This window comes from Camarhynchus parvulus, chromosome 4, assembly GCF_901933205.1.
Source record: "Camarhynchus parvulus chromosome 4, STF_HiC, whole genome shotgun sequence".
Lineage (NCBI taxonomy): Eukaryota > Metazoa > Chordata > Aves > Passeriformes > Thraupidae > Camarhynchus > Camarhynchus parvulus.
In genome coordinates this window covers 7,919,504-7,938,577 of record NC_044574.1, presented here as the reverse complement: position 1 = coordinate 7,938,577, position 19,074 = coordinate 7,919,504, and the positions used below count along the sequence as shown (strand labels likewise).

At 42.0% G+C, this 19,074-nt stretch overlaps 1 protein-coding gene across 1 annotated transcript; it reads left to right on the top strand.

Moving 5' to 3' along the window:
• Window positions 1-484: 484 nt before the first annotated feature.
• LOC115903235 (histone RNA hairpin-binding protein-like) lies at window positions 485-8,344 on the top strand. Its single transcript, XM_030947544.1, has 8 exons — window positions 485-816; window positions 1,205-1,336; window positions 3,520-3,624; window positions 4,142-4,201; window positions 4,451-4,582; window positions 5,167-5,316; window positions 6,449-6,533; window positions 7,247-8,344. Exons 1-8 carry the CDS (start codon window positions 773-775, stop codon window positions 7,361-7,363), a joined length of 825 nt encoding a protein of 274 aa, XP_030803404.1. The 5' UTR covers window positions 485-772; the 3' UTR covers window positions 7,364-8,344.
• The last annotated feature ends 10,730 nt before the right edge of the window (window positions 8,345-19,074 follow it).

Here is a 19,074-nt window from a genome sequence, read left to right as displayed (position 1 = left end):
GAGCGAGGCAGGAAGAAGTTCGTTTTTGCTGATAAGAGAGCAATAAATTCTTTTTCTCTGAAAGATTTAGGTGTCCAGCAGCTGCTATCTCGGTGCAAGTTCTCTCTTAAAAAAAAGTATCTATTTTAACAGTATGTTATAACCTAAAACTATATTTAACGCACTACTTAAGGAAATTAATACATCTTAACTTTCTAACATAACACATATAATATTCATTTTAATATTTGCGAAAAGCCAATCATAAAATACGCATTTTTCACACCGGGGATCGTCATCCTTCATATTTAAATCGCGGCAATTTGTATTTTTCCTTTTGTTTGGGCTGGGTTTTTCCCTGTTGTTTCACGGGAGTCCCGCCGCCCCAGCGCGCCAAAACCGCGCGCGGCCGCGCTCGATTCTCCCGCCAACACGCCCCGGGGGCGGGGCCGGGCGGAGCGGGCTGAGCCATTACCCTGGCGGGGGGGTGGGGGATGTGTGTGAGCGTCTAAGGGCGCGGAGCGGCCGCTGCGCCTTCCCGCTCTCCCCCCCTCCGCACCTGTCCCCGTGGAGACGCCCCGCGGGGAGGCGGGGCGGGCGTGTCGCTCAGCGCCGGCGGGAGATGCGAAGGGGCTGAGCGGGAAGGCGGCAGCGCTCCGTGGGCTCAGCCTCACCGCCCGCCTCAGCCGCCCTCACCTGCCAGTCCCTCACCGCCCGGCTCTCCTTCACCGGCCTCCTCAGCTCCTCGCGCCGGCTCTGCCTCCAGGCCTCCCTCCCGAGGGTACCCCGCGCCATGTCCTTCCGCCACAGGAGCCCGCACGGCAGCACCAAGAGCAGGTAGGGCCGCCGGGCTGAGGCGGGGGTGGCGGCGCCGGGCCTCGTTCTCGCCGTGCTCCCCGGCCCGTGCTTCCCGGGCCCTCGCTCCCCCCGTGCTTCCCCGGCCCTCGCTCCCCCCGTGCTTCCCGGCCCGTGGCTCCCCGGGCCCTCGCTTCCCCCGTGGCTCCCCTCTCTCCGCTCCGTCCCGCGGCGGAGCTCTCTGAGGGGGTGGGGGGGCCCGGAGATTCCCCTCAGAGGGCCCGCAGAGCCCCCTCAGGAGACCCGCAGCGAGTGGCGTCGCCTCCCTGATCTTGATGGCAGTGACCTCGGTAAATAAGCGCGGTCTCTGAAGGAGGTTAAAGCCCTGAAGCCCACCCGGGCTCTCTTGTGTCGCTGTGTCTGTCCCCAGCCCGCAGCACCCCCCGCGCTGGGCCCAGGCGCGGAAACGCGGCGCCGATGGGAAGCGGCGGAGGCAGAACGAGCCCGAATCCTCCGTGTTTGAGGAAAACAAGGCCAGGCCTGAGGACAGCCGGCTGGACAGGTGAGCATGGTGACAATGGCAGCGACTTCCTGCTCTTTTGTTCACTGTTAACACTGACCCTTCTGCTCAGTTTTCCTAGCCCCGCCTGCTTATCAATCGCTCCTCAGCCACAAATAGCTGGTCTTAAAGGAGGGAGAAGGATCAAGTGCAGTGCTCTTATCTTGAGTCAGTTCTTAAGAGTCAGCATTTTTCATTCTTACTTCTTGAAATATGTCCTTGATAATTTATGTCCTATTCGTGCTGGTTTACTGCCATTTATCGAGGACTAATACTGTGCAGGCCCATTATATTTGTAAGTACAGGCTGTACAAACAGTTGTTGTAAAATTGAAGTAAATGACAAAAATTAAATTCTTATAAATCATCTATTTTCTCTTTCTGAAGGGAGTACAGAGAAGTTGTGTTATATTTCAGCACATTTGTGGGGGGATCCAGTTTTGAGATCACCCCATAACACTGCATTCCATGTTTGTCAGCACAGTTAGACTTAAGTATCTTATTTTATATCACATTTTCAGTCTGAGCTATTCATGCCATGGTCTCTTTAATCACTTTGATCTGTGGATGGGAGTTGTCCCCACAGCCCAGTTGATTGAATCAAGGTTTCTTGAACAGGGATAGGTTGTGCCCACCCATTTTCCTTTGCTGACAATAAGCAGGAACACAGTGGTCAGTGGCACAAGTTACGTTATCCAGAGTAGCTTAAACTAAATCCAGGAAGCATAGTTGCACAGCAGTACAAGGATGAAACTTTACAGATAGTTTCAAAGTAAATAAGCAACACTTCTGTGTGTCTCCTAGTATTGAATTGTGCAGGCAAACTTCCTGGTTTCAGTTTGGATTATGCTCTGACTGAAATTGTTGTCTTCCTGTACCAAAACTACTTTTTGTTTATGCCAATTCAACCATGTCAAATGAAAATTCCCAAAAGTAAAGAGGATCAGGATGGAGGCTGGGTCATCTTGATAATCACAGCACAGGTACAGAATCAAACAAATATAAAAAGGTATCACATCACAGTGTTGAGGAAAAAGCTCAGGAGTTGGGACCAGCTGGGATTCTGCTGTTTGTTCTCTACCACGGGAGAGCAATAACTGTATGTGGCCTGTATTCTCTGCAAATCTAGAAATTGATATAAGCAAAAGTTTAAAATCCTTGGAGCTCGAATAGATTTTTGCAGAGGGACCTGTACTGTACGCTATGGGTTTTTAATTTTGCCAAGTTGGTAACTGGGTTTCATCTAAAAATAACTTTTAGTTTGAATTTAACAAACTGCTTAAAGTTCTGCAAACCAATTTAGGAGCAGGGAGGGAGTTGGAGCTGGTTTTAGTGCAGATGGATCTGATTCCCTGACTCCAGGGGACATGTTTGCACAAAATTCTGTAAAGTCTCCAGAGCATTTCCAGATCTGCTGAAAAAGCTCTGCTCTGTAGGATACAGTTTTGAGTTTTACTTCGGGAAAATTGGTCATCAGGAAGACAGGCAGGGGAAACACTGAATAATCTGAATGCAGGCAGCAGTAGATGTTTGGGAAGGGATATGAGCTTATTCCCCACAAGAGTCTGAATCTGTTTGTGATGCTAATGGACTGCAATAAAGCTGTTAAACCAGTTTGCAAAGTCACAGCAAATCTGTTTCCTAGCTAAAATACGACGTTTTTGTGCCTTTGCCTTCTCTACTAGGCATATACTTACATGGAGCAATTCCTGGTGCTATCATGTAATTTTAATTATTTAGCTTTGCAACTTAATTCTGTGCTCCAGCTTTTATCTCTTATATAGCTAATGAGTCTGCAGTCATCAAAGTATAAATAATTGCTGAGTCATTTAGTGGAGTGAAAACAAGTGGGTAAATGAATAAAGTTGGTATTTCATGTACCATTTTCTGAAGAACACGAGCTGGAAGTTCCTGAAAGCATGGGCTGCGTTATCAGGCTGCAGTGGTGTTTTTCTGTAGATACCTACATCAATTTTAAGAAAACCCAACACAAACCACATAACCTCAAGGTGGAAGTCACAACTAATGTTTAATTTTACAGTGATAAAATTTTAATAGAACACAAGGTTTTCACAGCCATTTTGAGTAAATAATCATGTTTAAGGGATCAAGCTGTGAATGGGGGAGGTAAATACAATTACCCAAACTTTTCACACAGAGCTTTAATTTTATTTTTTTTTTTTCTAGTTTTACAACACCAGAAGGTCCTGGACCCCTTCCCAGGTGTTTAGACTGGGGAACTGCAGTGGAAGAAGATGAAATGAGGACCAATGTTCACAAAGAAATTGCAAGGTACCCCTGGGTGTTTAAGATGAAATGGTAAAAGGAAGAGAAATGGAAGTCATCTTGTAGAATCTGTTTCAGCTTGTATTTTTAACTTCACCATTGTAGTAAAATCAGGCCAACCTTAGCCTCTTGTCTGCTGCTTTTAGATCAGCTTTGGGTTCAGTCCTGCAGGAATGTCATGGGATACTCTCTGGAGATTGGATGTGTATCCCTAAATATCTCCCTTTTGGAAGAAGCTTTTCCTGAATCTCTTAAATTAAAATACTTAAAATACCCTCTCAGTAATCACTGGTTTTTTGTATCATTGCTATAAGAAGTTGCTTTAGGGAAAAATAGTCAGGAAGAGAAAGTACTTGTATTTTTATTGTTTTTTAAGGGAAAACTGAAACATCCATTTCAGAGCAAGAAGGTTTTTGCAGTGCTGCTTTTCTGAAAAGTTAATTCAGCTGTGAGCTGTGACAGTGCAGCCTTCATGTTCCTTTTTGTGTATGTAATTTCTGAAAACTGATTTGAATTCTTACAGACACAGAAGAAAACTCCTGATAAATGAATTTTCAAGAGAAAGGAAGTCCTCCTCAGGAAGGTAGGTTAAACTTCTAGCTTCACTGAGGAAAATCTTGAAAATATAATTTTGATTGTACAATGTTGTTTCTTAAAACACACAGTTTAAAATAGTTCATCTCAAGTCTGTTCCAGCACCATGGTTTAGTAGCACCCTGAGTGTTTGTTTGAAAAGTTTTAACATGTTTATTTATAGCCTTTTACAAGTGGGCTTGTTTGAGTGTCACTGGTTTTTTAGTAGTCCTAAACCTACAATGTTTTTTTTCTTCAGTTCTGATTCAAAGGAGTCCACGGCAGCAGTAGAACTTGAGACAGATGAGGTGGTTTTGATGAGAAGACAAAAACAGATAAACTATGGAAAAAACACGATTGCATATGATAGATACATTAAAGAAGTTCCTAGGTAAGCTGCTTGCCTTTCTAGAAAACTGAATGTCCACCTGCAAGTCATACCTGTTCTTAATAAGCACATTAATGTACTAAACTTTGTATCCAACACACAATCAAATAGCAGGCATCTACAAATTAAACTTTTAGGACATATTTGAACTCTTAGCTCACACTAACAGTCAACTGAGGTGTGGCTTGAGGGTTTATTTTAATGAGTCAGTGTATAAGAAATACCTCATGGTGCTGAAATGGAAATGAAAGTTCTTTTGGATGTGCTTATCAATGAGAGGAAATGAAACTGCTTTTTTGCAGTCAGTTTTCTCATGAGCTAACTACAAGACAAAATGGGCTACAATTGCTGTTGAGTTTGGAATTAAGTTTTCAGACCTATGAATGATAATTCTTTATTATTATTATTGCATTTGACGTGGATTCAGAAAAACTAAAAAGTTTGTATAGAGCTGGCAAACTTTTGCTGGAGTGCTGGAATTGCACATTGGTCTTTTCTCATAAATAATAAATCAGTTAACATTTAAAGGTATGTTATGTATGTGTGAATAAAGCACTGATAATTTTTCATGTCTGATATCTGAATAGATGCCATCGTATACCAGGAGTTCATCCCAGAACTCCAAACAAATTTAAGAAGTACAGCCGTAGGTCATGGGACCAGCAGATCAAACTGTGGAAAGTTGCACTGCATTCCTGGGATCCTCCAACTGAAGGAGGATGTGATCTGCAGGAAATGTATGTACACAGATTATTCAAGGTGCTGTTACAGAAATTATGGTGTCAGGTCTCATGTTTAAGAAATAAACACCACCCCCAGCATAGTTCTTTTTGAGACAAGTAGTGAGTGCTGGATGTTTTTCCTAATTATTTATCCAAACTTAGTGCTGTTCAGTTCCTTCTCAATTAAAATATCCAACAGCTTCCTGGTCCTTGCCCAGTGTCCTTGGAAGGGCATACATCCATATCCCTCACTTGTTTTAATGCTGAAAGCAGAGCCAGTTCTGTGCTGGTCTGTACAATAATCACCACACCATCAACAGGAGCCAATTCTTTCAGAGCAGTCTTAAAATTATCTGGTAGGAGCAGTGCTGGAGAGTTCTCACTAATGCCAGGTCTGAGTATTGAGCTTGGACTAATCCAGTGTACAGGAACCTGCCTCACTCTTCTCACTTGCAAGTTCAAGAACAGTGGTATAAAATGTTTCTTCTCCAGAGAGGGAGAATTGTGAACTCATCCCAAGCTCAAAGCACAGCCACAAGTGTTCACAGCCCAAGCTCTAGAAGATGTAGAATGCCCTTGTTATTTTCCTCTGTTGAAAGCAATACAGCTGATCAGCAACATGACATAAAACTGGAAGTAGAGAATGAAGGGGACAAAGATGGAACTTAATTCCTCAGCAGGCAGTTTTGTGGTAATAGTGTTTTTCCTTAATGGAATGCTGATTTTAAAACTACTGCAGAGCAATAGGATCTAGAAGAAAAGTTTCCTTTTACCTTCCCTTTACTTGCTCTCAGTGTGAGGGGAGTTGGTCCTTCAGCCAGAACCCTGCTGTGTGCATTGGTGTTGAAATGCTACCTTCAGATGCTGTGTATAATGGATATTAAATCTTTGTGAAACAGAAAAAAAAATTCATTCCTCTCCTGTAACATTTGCATTGAGGCATTGCTTGACTCTGGGTTTTTGTCTTTGACAAGTTGCAAGCTCAAGACTTCTAATTCAGTCCTTGGCCATTTTGGCACTACTGAGCTGTCCTGCAGTTCTGTTTGCTCTCCCCAGTTTGCCACCACTGTCCCTGTGATCTCTGTTGGTTTCTTTGCTCTCCTCTGGTCATTTATTTTATGCTATATTCTTCTAAATGATTTTATAGTTGCCCTGTTGACCTTGGTGAGATGGAGACAGAATCTGTTGGAAGCAATTCTACTGAATCTCAAACGAGCTGTCAAGATAATGATGTAAGCATACATGTCATTTGCATGACTATTTGTTGATAATTGGTTCATTGCTTAGAATTATATCGAGAGCAGCCTGAATACCTCACAGATCCCCTCATCTGCTTTTTTAGGGGCTGTTTATAAAGCTGAGCAATTTTGAAACTCAGGTATTTTCCAGCTATAGCCATTATCTGTCTGTAGTCTTGGGTTTAGAGAATTAGAACTTAAATTATCACCTCAAATTAAAAATATTCCATTTTTTCATAGTCTACAAAATAAAGTTTATTTGTTGAAAGCAAATCAGTTATGAACTGTAATATACAGTTGAAATACTACTTTAGATTGCAATAGCTAATATTAAAGTAGGGTGGAATTTCCTTGTCACACAGAAGTAGGCTCCTTTGATGTCCAGAAAGCACTTGATACAGCTGAGCATTAAAGATCTAGAAATGCTTTTCTTACTGGATTTATTTTTCTAATATTAAATCTGTATAATGTTTTAATGTTTGCATATATAGGTCCTTGGAACACTTGCACGGTATCTTCAAATGTGGTTGGATGGGCAGAAGCCTACTTCTCTTTAATATTAAAACTGGCATTGTGTTTTTATGGCTTTTAAAGCATTTGTAAGCCTTTGGTATAGGGTGGTCTAAATGAATTACAGAAGTTAATTGAATTACCTGTACTAATAACCTCTACTTAAGTAGTAATTATTAATTGCCTTTCCCTTCCAGGATACCTGTTCTGGCACTCCCACCAAAGTTAGACATGTTGACTATCAAGCAGAAGGAGAATTTGACTTGGAAGTGTGTTTGAGTGAGCCACTGAAAGAATTTGATACTGTGAGTTAATTAGTCTTGTGCAACCTGTTTTAAAGAAAGTTTTTTTAAATTTGAGAAGTTAGCTTGATCCATAACCTGTTAATAGTAAGAAAGCTTAAGCAAAGTTGAAGACTGTTCTCAAAGCTGTGATTGGTCTAGGTATTCTCCAGACCAAATTTATGTAAAATTGCAATTAAGTTGTGTGACTTCTTGTTAACTTTTAATTTATGTATATCAGATTTTTTTATAAAACTTCTCAATAGTAAAACTAGCCAATGGCAATGCTATCCTCTAGTAATTATAAATAGCACAGCAAGATCTTAGCAATTTCCCCCACTCCCTTCCCCAGTGTGAACATGATTTCAGTTGTCCACCTGCAGATCAAGAGCCAAGTTGGGGGATTTTTTTAATGTTTCCTTGTTTTTACATATGGCTCTTTAACACACCTGACCTGAAGTAATGCACATGGTGCTGTGCATCTGGCTGACTAGTAAGCCCATCTATTGCAGTTACTGTAAGTTTAACTACCGTACCTTAAAAAAACACTTTTTTTGCAAAAATGTTTCAGAAACAATTGGAAGTTTAATACCCTCAAGAAATTGGAGGTCAACATGGTAAAGTCTATGCAATAATTTTGGGGTTTTTTTAGAAGTAGTAGCCTTAACTTGAAATTTGTAAATAGTCATCAGTCATTTATTAATGCAGTCAAGAAAACAATGTCTAGGGAAAGTGCTTGATTCTTTCAATTTTCTGGTTTTAAATGTAAAACTGTTGTAAATGTTACCAACTGTACAGATTTTCTGCTGAGAGCAGTTCGTGTTTCTATTGCTTTTGCGTGGGATGTTGCTGGAAAATAAACAGAACTGCGTCTACTTTTACATATGACTCTTCATTTCCTGCTAGCAGTGCTCTGTGCATAATGAAATGCAGGGAAATGCTGAAAGCCAAGTGTCTGATATTGGTACTGAGCCAGGATACTCTGTTAGCACCATCCTCTGACTTTGAGGAGACCTTAAAATCTATTTACATGGCCACCAGAGTGAATTTGAGACAATTTCATTTAGTAAATATCTATTAGCTGGTTGCCAAGTTCTGTTCTCTACGAAAAACTGCTAGAAGAGCTGGGTGAACACTTCAATCTTCTTCACTTAGACAACAGCTTTTTACAGTCACCTCACCTGGTTTTATCTCTTAAAATGGAATTCCTGGTTGTTGATGTTACACCCCTTAAACTCATCAACTCAAGGTAGTATCTTAGCTATTGCTAAGATACTTATATTGCTTACAGCTGTCTGATTTGTTTTGAAATCAGGGAAACTTCCAAAAGGAAGCAGTGGCATTGGGATAAGGTTGGTGTTCAGCTCTCATGTTAAGGAGACAGCCTTCCAAACATGTATTTTTTCCAGAGAAGGCAACAGAATGGTAGTTGTCTTCTACCTGCACTCTGCACCCTCTGTCTTCCCAGATTGCTTTTCTCATGTCACATTTTCTGGCCATGCTGTTCCTGGTTGTTCTTTGGTGTGTCAGTCTGTAGCTGAGTATCAGAACTACCACTAGAATTGGTTTATTTAAAAGAAGTTTTTCTATCCTGTAGCTACCCAAACAGGTTGGATCAGTGGGATATTCAGAGATTGTTTAGAGGCTTCTGAGGGGTAAGGTTACTTACACCTGGTTTTGAAATAAGGAAGCACATGGGTCAGGACAATCTCTCGAGCACAAATGCAGGCTGGGGGATGAGCAGATGGAGAGCAGCCCTGAGGGGAAGAACCTGGGCATGTTGGTGGGTGGATGAGAAACTTGAAGTGACTCAGCCATGTGCACTCACAGCTCAGAAAGGCAGCTGTGTCCTGGGCTGCACCAAGAGCAGTGCGGCCACCAGGGCAAGGGAGGGGACGCTGCCCCTCTGTGAGACCCCACCTGGAGTGCTGCATCCAGCTCTGGGCTGGAATGTGGGAAACCTTGTGGAGAGCACTAATCCTTGGGCAGGGTTCAGCAAACAACTGGGATGCACTTCTCTGTTTTAATGGAGCACACAACAAATAATTCTCCTTTGGCAAATGGCTTGAAGTGCTTTTAAATTTCTGCAGAGTAACTTCTCAGTGGTTAGTCCATAATGTGGTATATAATTTGAGATTAGTCCAACTAACCTGCTACTACTCAGACAAGGTTCTCAGCACAGGCCTTGGGATATGACCCTCCTGCACTGCCTGTGCCCTGCCCTTTGAACTGTGCCCTCCTGTACATGACCCTGCCCTGCTGAGGTGGGTCTTGCCTCTTACTGTGCTCACTCTGCTCTATTCTGTCACCTTTCAGTGTGTTCTGTCACTTCTGCTTCAGACTGTAACATTCTGTGTCACTGTTTTTTGGTGGGTTTTTGTCTACTTTATCCCTTGTTTTCCTGTGGGGTGCTCCAGCTTGCTTACAGATATCTTAATACTGTTGATCTCATTAAAAGCAATCTGAGGTGCTGTTCAGCTTTCAGTTCTGTGCAGCACACTCACCCAGGAACCAGGTGGGTATGATCCAGACTAGAAGTGTAGGTGGTCTGTGTTCAGTAGCTCTTTGTGAATCAGGCTCAGATTTGTTACTTTTTTTCTGAAGGAGCAGGCCATCCACAGCAATGTCTTCACTACAACAATTCCCCTTTTCTCAGTTACTTAGATCACTTAGTTTTTATGGTTGGTATTTAAAGAGAGCACTCAGTTTGGATGTTTTTCCAAAGCTCCTGAACACAAATTGGAAAAAAACGCAGTTTTTTGCAATAGAATTAAGCCCTCTAGTGGTTAAATGTGGGCTAACCCCATCCATTTAGGGCAGTATCTGGTAATAGAGGAATCTTATGGAAAAACAACGTCCATATGTTCAGTTGTGCATAGTTGCATGCAGTGGAGTTTGCTTCAGATGGAGAACAAGCAAGTACTGCTGTCAAATTTTAGCCTTATTAGGTTAAATTTCTCTAAAAATAAAACTGAGCAGGTTGTTCCGTAGGCAGCAGAACCTGTCAACCCTGCTTTTTATAGACCTGTGCCTTCTGGTTTGTGTTTCTCTCACTCCCTTCACACCAAGCTCTGTCCCCTCTCAGCATCCTCATGCCATGCCTGGCTGACAGCAGCCATGGCTGTGGCTAATTTAAAGCTCCATCTGTTTTGGCTGGGCCATTGCTGCACGAGTGTGGGTAGGGTGGTGAGCAGAACATTAAAGAGCTGAGCTGCCCGAGCTTGTCCTTCACTTGGACATTAATTGGTTCTTCCTTCATCACTCAGCTGTTGTTACATAAACCATAAGGGAACATATTTACCTTTCTGTTCAGTACCTGGACAGCCAGTTCAAAAATTAGAAGTGACAGGACAGAGATTTTGGCAAAGACTTTCCAGTACAACAATTTAATGCTCTAAGGAAGCCAAGCTAAAACCAGCTTTCTTCCATGAATCCATTTTTAAGTCCAAAATACCATTCAAACAACTTCTGTTCATGCAGGTATTTACTGGAGTTCTTTTCAGGATTATCTGTTTTATGGTGTTCCTAGTGTAAATAAGAGTAACTGCATATACCTGAGCATGGCTCTGTACGGAAACCAGGGGGATCAGGCACTTCTTCAAACTGGGCTAGTAAAAGACCCCTTTTAAAATAATTTTGACCTTACTAGAAGTTCTTGCTCTTCTATTTTCTTCTATATGGTTTCTCTTAATTTGAGAAGATTGGTTGCTAGCTGTTGAATACTGACTTTGAGTGCTTCCTGACAACTAGGGATAAATTTGCCAAAATATTACATAAATAGTTAAGAGATTGAAGTTACTTTGTGAGGTGTCAAAAATCCCTTTCACTTTCAAGGAAAACAGTGTAGTTAGAATGTAGTATATACACTTTAGTTAGAGAAAGTGGTAATGCTGAGCAGAATTTACTCCAGTTGTGCACTGTTTAGTTTTGTGGCATTGGGGTAATACCTAAATGCAAAACATGCAAGGAAGCAAGATTTAGCAACTGCCATTGCTGGCCCCCACTGTATGTTTTGATTACCAGTCTTGTTCACTCTGAGTTTGTCACTTACCCCTTGGATTGTGTTCAAGCACAAGAGAAAAGTAATTTATCCAAAAAATGCTGATTCATACACTCAAGAAATAAGTTCACTTTGTGTGGAAATTTAGAACTTGTTTTGTGGGTTAGAGTGGGGCCCAGTTGTCTGTGTTGGGACCTTTCTATCTGTCCAAGTCTATTGAGAAAGTTTCTGGGAGGTACAGGAGTGGCTCTAATTATTAGCAAAAACAACGTTCCCTTTTGTGTTTCTTTAGAAAGGGGCTGTTCCATTTCTGCTGAGAAATACTTTGTTTTCAGAAATATGAGTGCCATATAGAGATGAAGATTTGGGCCTGCTCTTTCATTCCACTTTCATGTGCTGGAATCAAAGATACTTTGGAGCACTGCAGAGGGCAGTAAAAGTGCATGTTTAATTACAGGCACACAAAAGGGAGCTCTGAGTTGCTTTACATTTGTTGTAAATGCCAGGAATCTAATTATACTTACTGATTCTGACCTCAGGAGCAACCCATAGTCCCAATAAAGCCCCTTCAAGTCTGTCATCTTTCACTGTTCTTTCCATTTCCAGTTTCACTTGATCTTAAGCCCATTATTACAAAGAATGGAAGATAATAGTAACTTAAGAGCAGACAGAGGGAAAATGGACTTCAGGGGGGAGGAAAAGTCCTCCTGACAGACAGTACGAGCCTGCTTGCATTTAAAATCCTCAGTGATCTACACTGGAAGTATCTGAATATCTGAAAATGCTTATTTAAGTTGTTTGAGCTTCACTTTTGTGAAGAACAGAAAACTGTTTTTTCCTGAGGAGTTAAGATTTCCCAGGGAAAATTTAATTTCAGGATTTTTATCCACAGCTGACTAGTTTCAGAATATTCCTGGACATTGAATCCATATTCCTTGACATGTATTAGAAACTGTCTCATACACCTACCAAGCCCTCACTGCTCTGAAACTATTGCTGTCTGAGCTAAAATTCCACATTGTAGTTGGAGTGTTGGATGTGAAATTGTAGCAGGGAATTAGCAGCAATGAAAGCAGCTGTTGGTGAGGTTACCTCGTGTGTGCACAGGAAAGAACATCAGAAAAAGGAACAGAGAGAGAGTCAGTCCCTCCTAGAGACTGCTCATAGCCTGAGTAGCTGAATGCTGAATTGCAAAGCTAGAATTGATAGGTATATCAGGAATAAAATGTCGTTTTGGTGGGCCCCTGCATTACAGCACTTATCTTGAAATGAAAAAGACAAAAAAATTAAGCCAGCCAGGCTTATCTGGAAGCAGACTCATGCTTCAATATCCTGCTGAAATTTCTGGAACAATGTACTCCAATGATAAGACTAGTAAGAAATGTGCAGTATTGATTAACAAAGAATGGCCTGATAGTGCCTAGAAGAATTTGATACTTAGTGACCTGTCAATTTACCAAAATAATAAATTAATATTTTTCTGGCATTTGAGAATAAAACTTCTTCCTCTCATTCTTACTGGAGAAACTAAACTGGCAGCAACAATCTTGATACTAAACCATGTGTAAGGCACAGGGGTGAGGCTTAACCTAATCCTTATTCTATTTCTAATGGATTCTGACCATTCCTTAGAATACTTGTAAAGAAACATTCTGATTTGGTCATGTTGTCCTCCCAATAGTAAATTTAGATACATCAATTATTGGAATTTTAAAAAATCTTTTTTTCAATATATATATTTATATATTATATCTATCTATCTATCTATCTACCTATATATATATGTGTAATATTTTTAAAATCTTCTGAATTGTTGACAGAAGTGCTTCCAGTATGAGTGGATCCCATTATTTCTCTGAATTGTAATAATGCCATAGACTAAGTGAGACCTAGTGCAGTTTTGCTGTTGGGAACTGAAGGGCTGGATGGATGGCATTGCAAGTTTTGCAAATCCTAATCCAGTGTGGTTGAAGTAGTTATGTTCAAGCAGATGGTGAGCTCCTTGGAAAGTGTCTACAACTGGGCAGGGACAACCTTCTCATGGTGTAAAAAATATCTACAGACAAAACTTCTGATGAAAAAAGCAAAACTATCACTAGGGAAGTTGGATTCAAATCTTTGATGTGCCTGTTGTGGGAAATCAGCTAAGTTCTTAGCTGGGGACCAAGGTCTCCTCATGGTCAGAAAATATTCCCAAAGCCTGTAAATTACCTGCCTGTAAATACATCATGAAGTCTATGTTTATACATCAGTGAATAAATTATTTCTGCTAAGATATTCCCTCAGAAAAACTCCACAGCAAATCTGAGATGAATTTTCAATCTCTTAATATGAGGAGGTGAAGTAGATTTGGGCAGCGTGGAAGAAGATACACTTTGTCAGCCAGAACAAATCTGTTTCACTGGATCCACAGTCAGAATTTAGGCTGTTTGCTGGAATTCAGCATAAAGTTGTTTGTTTGTTTTATATTAATGCAGTATTTTAAAAAGTTATGAAAACTCGTGTCTCTAACAACACCAAGAAAATGGGACTTCTTTCATTGAAGAATGTGGGTTTTCTTGCTTTCGTAGCCTTTCTTGGTTTAGCTGTGATGCATTCATAAGGGAACAATACCAGCAGCTTTGGAAAAATGTATTTTACAAATTAAAATGGGTATTGATGAGGGGGAAAAATCCACATTCTTGCTGATCAAATAAGTGTTATTATAACTCTTAATAACAAAGTAGAGCCCCTGCATGAACTTTGTTGTAAATCAACTAATAATATATTAAAGCTGAGAACAGTATTTTGCTTTCAGAGTCTTGTTGCTGTGAGTTCTGCTTTTCATGAGGATGCAGATGAAAAAGGGATGATCCCTTTAAGAGTTTGATAGGTTAAGTCACAAAATTCATATCTCACACACCAGGCAAAAAAATATGCCAGCAACTGCTGGGAAAATGACAACTGCAGTGTCTGATCGCTTGTCAAATCAATGAGGCTTTTCTCTCCTTTTGGTGAGAATTTATTTGCAGGGGTTGGTGAGCTGAGAAAATAAGATTCCTGACCTAATGGTCACCCCCATTGGTATCTCATTGTGGAAAATACTCTCTGCTGCAGTCCATTCAAGTGATTGGCAATGACAGCTTGGATGGATATTGTCAGTTGACAGGGCTTTGCACTCTCTCTGTTTTAAAAATGATGCGAAAGATCCCTTCCCCAGCATGCCGTGCCACAAGTTGGGTTTATGAATGAATGGATGAATGCATGCTTCTCTCCTGTCATCTGCAACAAAAAAAAAAAAAATTCCAATCCCATCCCTGAAATGATATGCTAAGTAAATTCACACACATGCATTTAACACGCAAATGGTGCCCGAAGGCAAGCTGAGCAAGCCCTTCCGAACACTGGGGCTGTATTTTTTTTGTAGTCATCAGGAATTTCATGGAAAATGTGAAACTGCCCATTTGATATGGAAAATCTCCATGAAAAATGTGAAATTCCAGTGTTTCCAGCGAGGTTTTGCTGACAGCTCATGCATGGAGAATAGCCTGAAAGACATGCATGCAATTAAGGGATCCATATAGGCAAGCTGGAGAGAACAACACAGGCAGTGGGGGATGTGGCCTTTGCTAGGGCCAGCTGGTGTCTGCTCCTGGACTCTCCGAGGGCACCAGACCATTGAGAGAAGTGGGGCGAAAGGGGAAAAAAGAGAACACAGAAGCTTCAGAGAAAATGAACCAAGTCTCTCGGAGAAAATCCCAGAGCTCCTAGGTAACACTGTCCCTCCCTGCCCCCCGCCTCGGGATGCTCTGAGATGCAGCTCTGAGTGTGACACAAGTTTCTTGTTTCCACAGACGTGAGAGTAACCATGCAAATAACAGAGGTGCTGGGGAGCTCAGCCAGGTGCTGGGCTGGGAAGATGAGGATGAATGGTTTGCGAGGGAGGGCATCCAGCTTGTGCTCCGTAATCATGTCAGGCCTGTCAGGCCACTGCTTGTCGGCAGTTGAGGAGATGTGTCTGCAGCCTCTCCTTTCTTTGCTCTTTCCGAATCGTTTAGCCCTTCTGATGCCTTTTCCTGGCCTTAAAAATTGAGAGTTAAGGGATAAGGGGTTTTTACCTTGGTATTTTAATAAGGATCCTTATTGGTGCACCACTTTGCCAAGGTGGGATGTGCCACTATGCACACACACAATAGATCACGTATACAATTTATAGACCTTACAAATTAGCTTATCTAACAAGGATGCCCCAATGGGAGGAGGATGAATGGCATGATATTCTCCCATTCAAGGAATTCCCCCCCTGGATGGGCCAAACCTCTAGTTTACAGGATGTGTTCTGGAGAGGACCTTGGTTTCCCAAGATAAGGTGGGGTTTTCCAGCCTCCTGCTATGAGGCCCTTAGGATGTTTGGTCTCCTGGTGTAACAAAATACTAAATTACCAGACTTAAGGAATTACAAGTATGCATGCTAAGAATACTGAGGATATATAAAAGTTATATAAAAGGTGTATAAAAGAAAAGGAGAAAAAAAATCTTGGCATCACTTCCAGGAAAGGCTCAGCTGCGCTATTTATTCTGGAAGAGGGATTGAAAAACCTTCATGGATGTTGAATGTGGAGGGTAAAACAGAATTCCAACCCTGCCCTGCTTCCCCCTGTTGCTGTAATAAAACCACAGAACGCTGCAGGTGCTGACTCCTTGCCTTGTCTGTGGTCATTTATCTGCTGTCCAGTGACACCAGCCCAGTGCTGCAGCACTGTGTCATGTCACCTTAGCTCCTGATTAACCAAAGTTAGAGGGAAATGGCTGGGTGGGTTGTGAGCTGGGGGCTGCAGGGTCAAGCAAGGCAAGGCTGGAGTGCAGGAGCTGCCTTGCAGTGTATTCTGTTGTGAAAACATCCCCTGTGGAGTCACCTAGTGCCAGGAGGTCCCTGCTCCATGCAAAAGCCTGGGGTGGAGGTGCTGAAGCCATCAGGGATCTGCACTCCTGGAGGAGCCGCACAGATCGGGAGCGGGGCTGCGTTACCCACTGCACTGCCACAGCTCCTGATGCTGCTGCATCGCCCTGAGCTGCCTCTGCTCCCTGCTCCTTGTGCCCTGGAGACCAGGATTCATGGCATCGTGTAAAGGAGTGTACAAGCACCTGAAGGAATTGGGAATGAACCTGGAAGCCACTTGGGATCCCAGTGCCCCAACTCATCGTTCCCATCGGGGCGCTATTCTGCTGTTTTCTCACAAAGCAAATCGGGTTCATTTGTGCTGCTCTGTTTGCACTGGTTCAGAAATGTTTCTGGTATGCCATGTTTGGGAGAGAAGGTGGGAGATGGGCTCATAAGAAGGGGGAAAATGAAGCATCAGTTGTTGTTGTGGGAATTTAGAACCAAGGTCTGCTGTGCAGGCAGGAGAGATTGACTTGAGAAGAGCCTGACCATGGAAACTTGATTTCTAATTAATAAAGGACAGGAAAACTATGCAGCTTCTGAAATATAGCAAAATCATCTCAGTTGCCCTCTCATAGCTACTCTATCAAAGGAATTACATTTAAATGTTCTGTTTGGACTCTTCCCCCTTTCTCCCTCCCCTCCCAAATCCCTGAGCTCTCACTCCCACACACACAGAATATATAAACCATGCAGCAAGGGTATGGGGGTCCTGGTGCATGAGCTGTGCAATTGCAGAGAGGAAGGTAAGAAGCTTTTGCTGTACTCCGAGTCACTGTTCTTGTAATTGGAACAAATTGTTAACTCACTGACTTAACCAACTTTTTCCAGAGAAACTTGGGCATCCTGTGCAGCAGCACTGCTTTGTAGAGGTCTGTTTGCTTTACCAGCAGCCTGCAGCCCAGGGGAAATGGAAACAAAGGGAGACTCCTTGTAAGGAGTTGGCTGAGGCTGCAGCACAGCTTATAGCCTTGCTCTGGTTTTTGGGGAGTCGTCTGCTTCCACCTCTTCTGGTTCTTTCTGTCTTCTTTTAAGGGGGGTGTCTTGTGTGGCCTGAGGACAGTGAGGTGAGAGAGCACACTGCAACATGAGGACAGGAATTATGACACCTACCAGGTGTTTCTAGTAAAAGAGAATTATGTGCAACAGAGAAGATGCTGGCTGCTGGAAAGGTCCTTGGGGAAGAAAGTAAATCCAGACATCCCCTTCCCACAGCAGTATCCCAGTTAACACTCCTGCCCTGTGATGCTGCCAGTTTGCAAGTGATATGATGTGGCACGTCTGGAGGATCAGGCATTGCCAAGCAGAGAGCAACATGCCTTTATTAATGTCACATTCCTCACAGTTTGGAAGGTGAGCATTTGTTTGATCACCATGGATATGCAGGGCTGTGGTTAACTGTGGAATTGGCTCAAATTGTAGGTACTGTCAGGGTTTTGACATGGAAAGCTGTGGAGTAAGGTGGTGGCTTAAATAGGAGTCAGCTGTGCCTTTATATCCAGGGTTTGGCTGTGGATTAGTGCATCTCATCAGCTGAGTGTTTTATATTGATAAACAACTCAGTGCTGTTTTGTACTTTTTGCTTTTGTACATTTTGCTTGCAGAAGACAAACTATCTTTAAAAGGCAAAAAAACCCAGCTCCATAGCTCTGTAATATTAATATTACTTAAATTCCTGATTTCTCCTCTTCCATACAGAAAAGGCTGACTTGTACCAAGCAGGGCCAAATAATGAAAAGAAGTGTATTTCCCTTCATCACTTACATGTGCACAACTGGAATAGCCCCACACAACACCAGCCTGGTGTAAAGGTTCTTTCACTCTGTAGATAAAAATAATTGTTCACAGAATAAGTCACTTATGTTCTGTGACAGAGCCTAGATTCTTCTATAAAAACCACACTTTTGCTGTTGCTGCAATAGCAACAGCCACAAATAGATCTATCCAGAACCAGTTGCACCCGCCAAGCCTCTTCCCCTTGATTAGTGGGCAGAATGTGGGTGAAATGATAAGGAGTGCATGGCAAATTGAAATAAAAATGATGCATTGTTCTGTATTTCTGAGGATTCACTTTCTGCATATGTGCTCTTCATGCCATCATCTTTTCAGGGAAAAATATTCTGATTCCCTCAAAATGCTGGTGGTCACTCAACCATGGTGAATGTACTTGAATCTTAAGATTTATGATCACAATCCTGTTATCTGCAGTGTCAGGATGATTATCCCAGCAGTCCTGCAGGATCAACCTAAAAATTGTTGGACAAGAAAATTATTTGTCAGAAATTACACCAAGAAGATGATTGGTTCTGAATTTGAAACAGACATAGTTATTTGCAGCTGCTCTGGCTGCCCCCCTCTCATCTTTCCCCTGCTGTCCAAACAAGATGAGATACAGGTTCTTGTTTTGTCAGCACGTGACTGGAAGAAACCTTTTATATTCTCACTTATTTCCTTTATTTTACAGCTGTGAGTATGCAATAGCTGCGCCATATATTAAATACAAATTAAATATATTTTATCTTCTGTGTCCAAGAATTTAATAAATTGTATTGGGGTGGGCATATTTAATACATGAATGAAATACAGAGGAGTCTCTTGTGACTAGAAATCTGAAGTGTCTCTTTGCCGTGCAAAGCTTACCACTGCCTGAGTTCTGATCTTTAACCAAACAAAAGACAAGCCCAGTGACAACTACACTACCTGTTTCAGTATAATTTCTTAAAGCCTCTGTCAACTTTCTGCAGTACTTTCTCAGAAAATAAAAACTGGTCTTCAGACCAATGGAGTACAAAAAACTATGATTTTCCTGGCTTATAGGAGAAT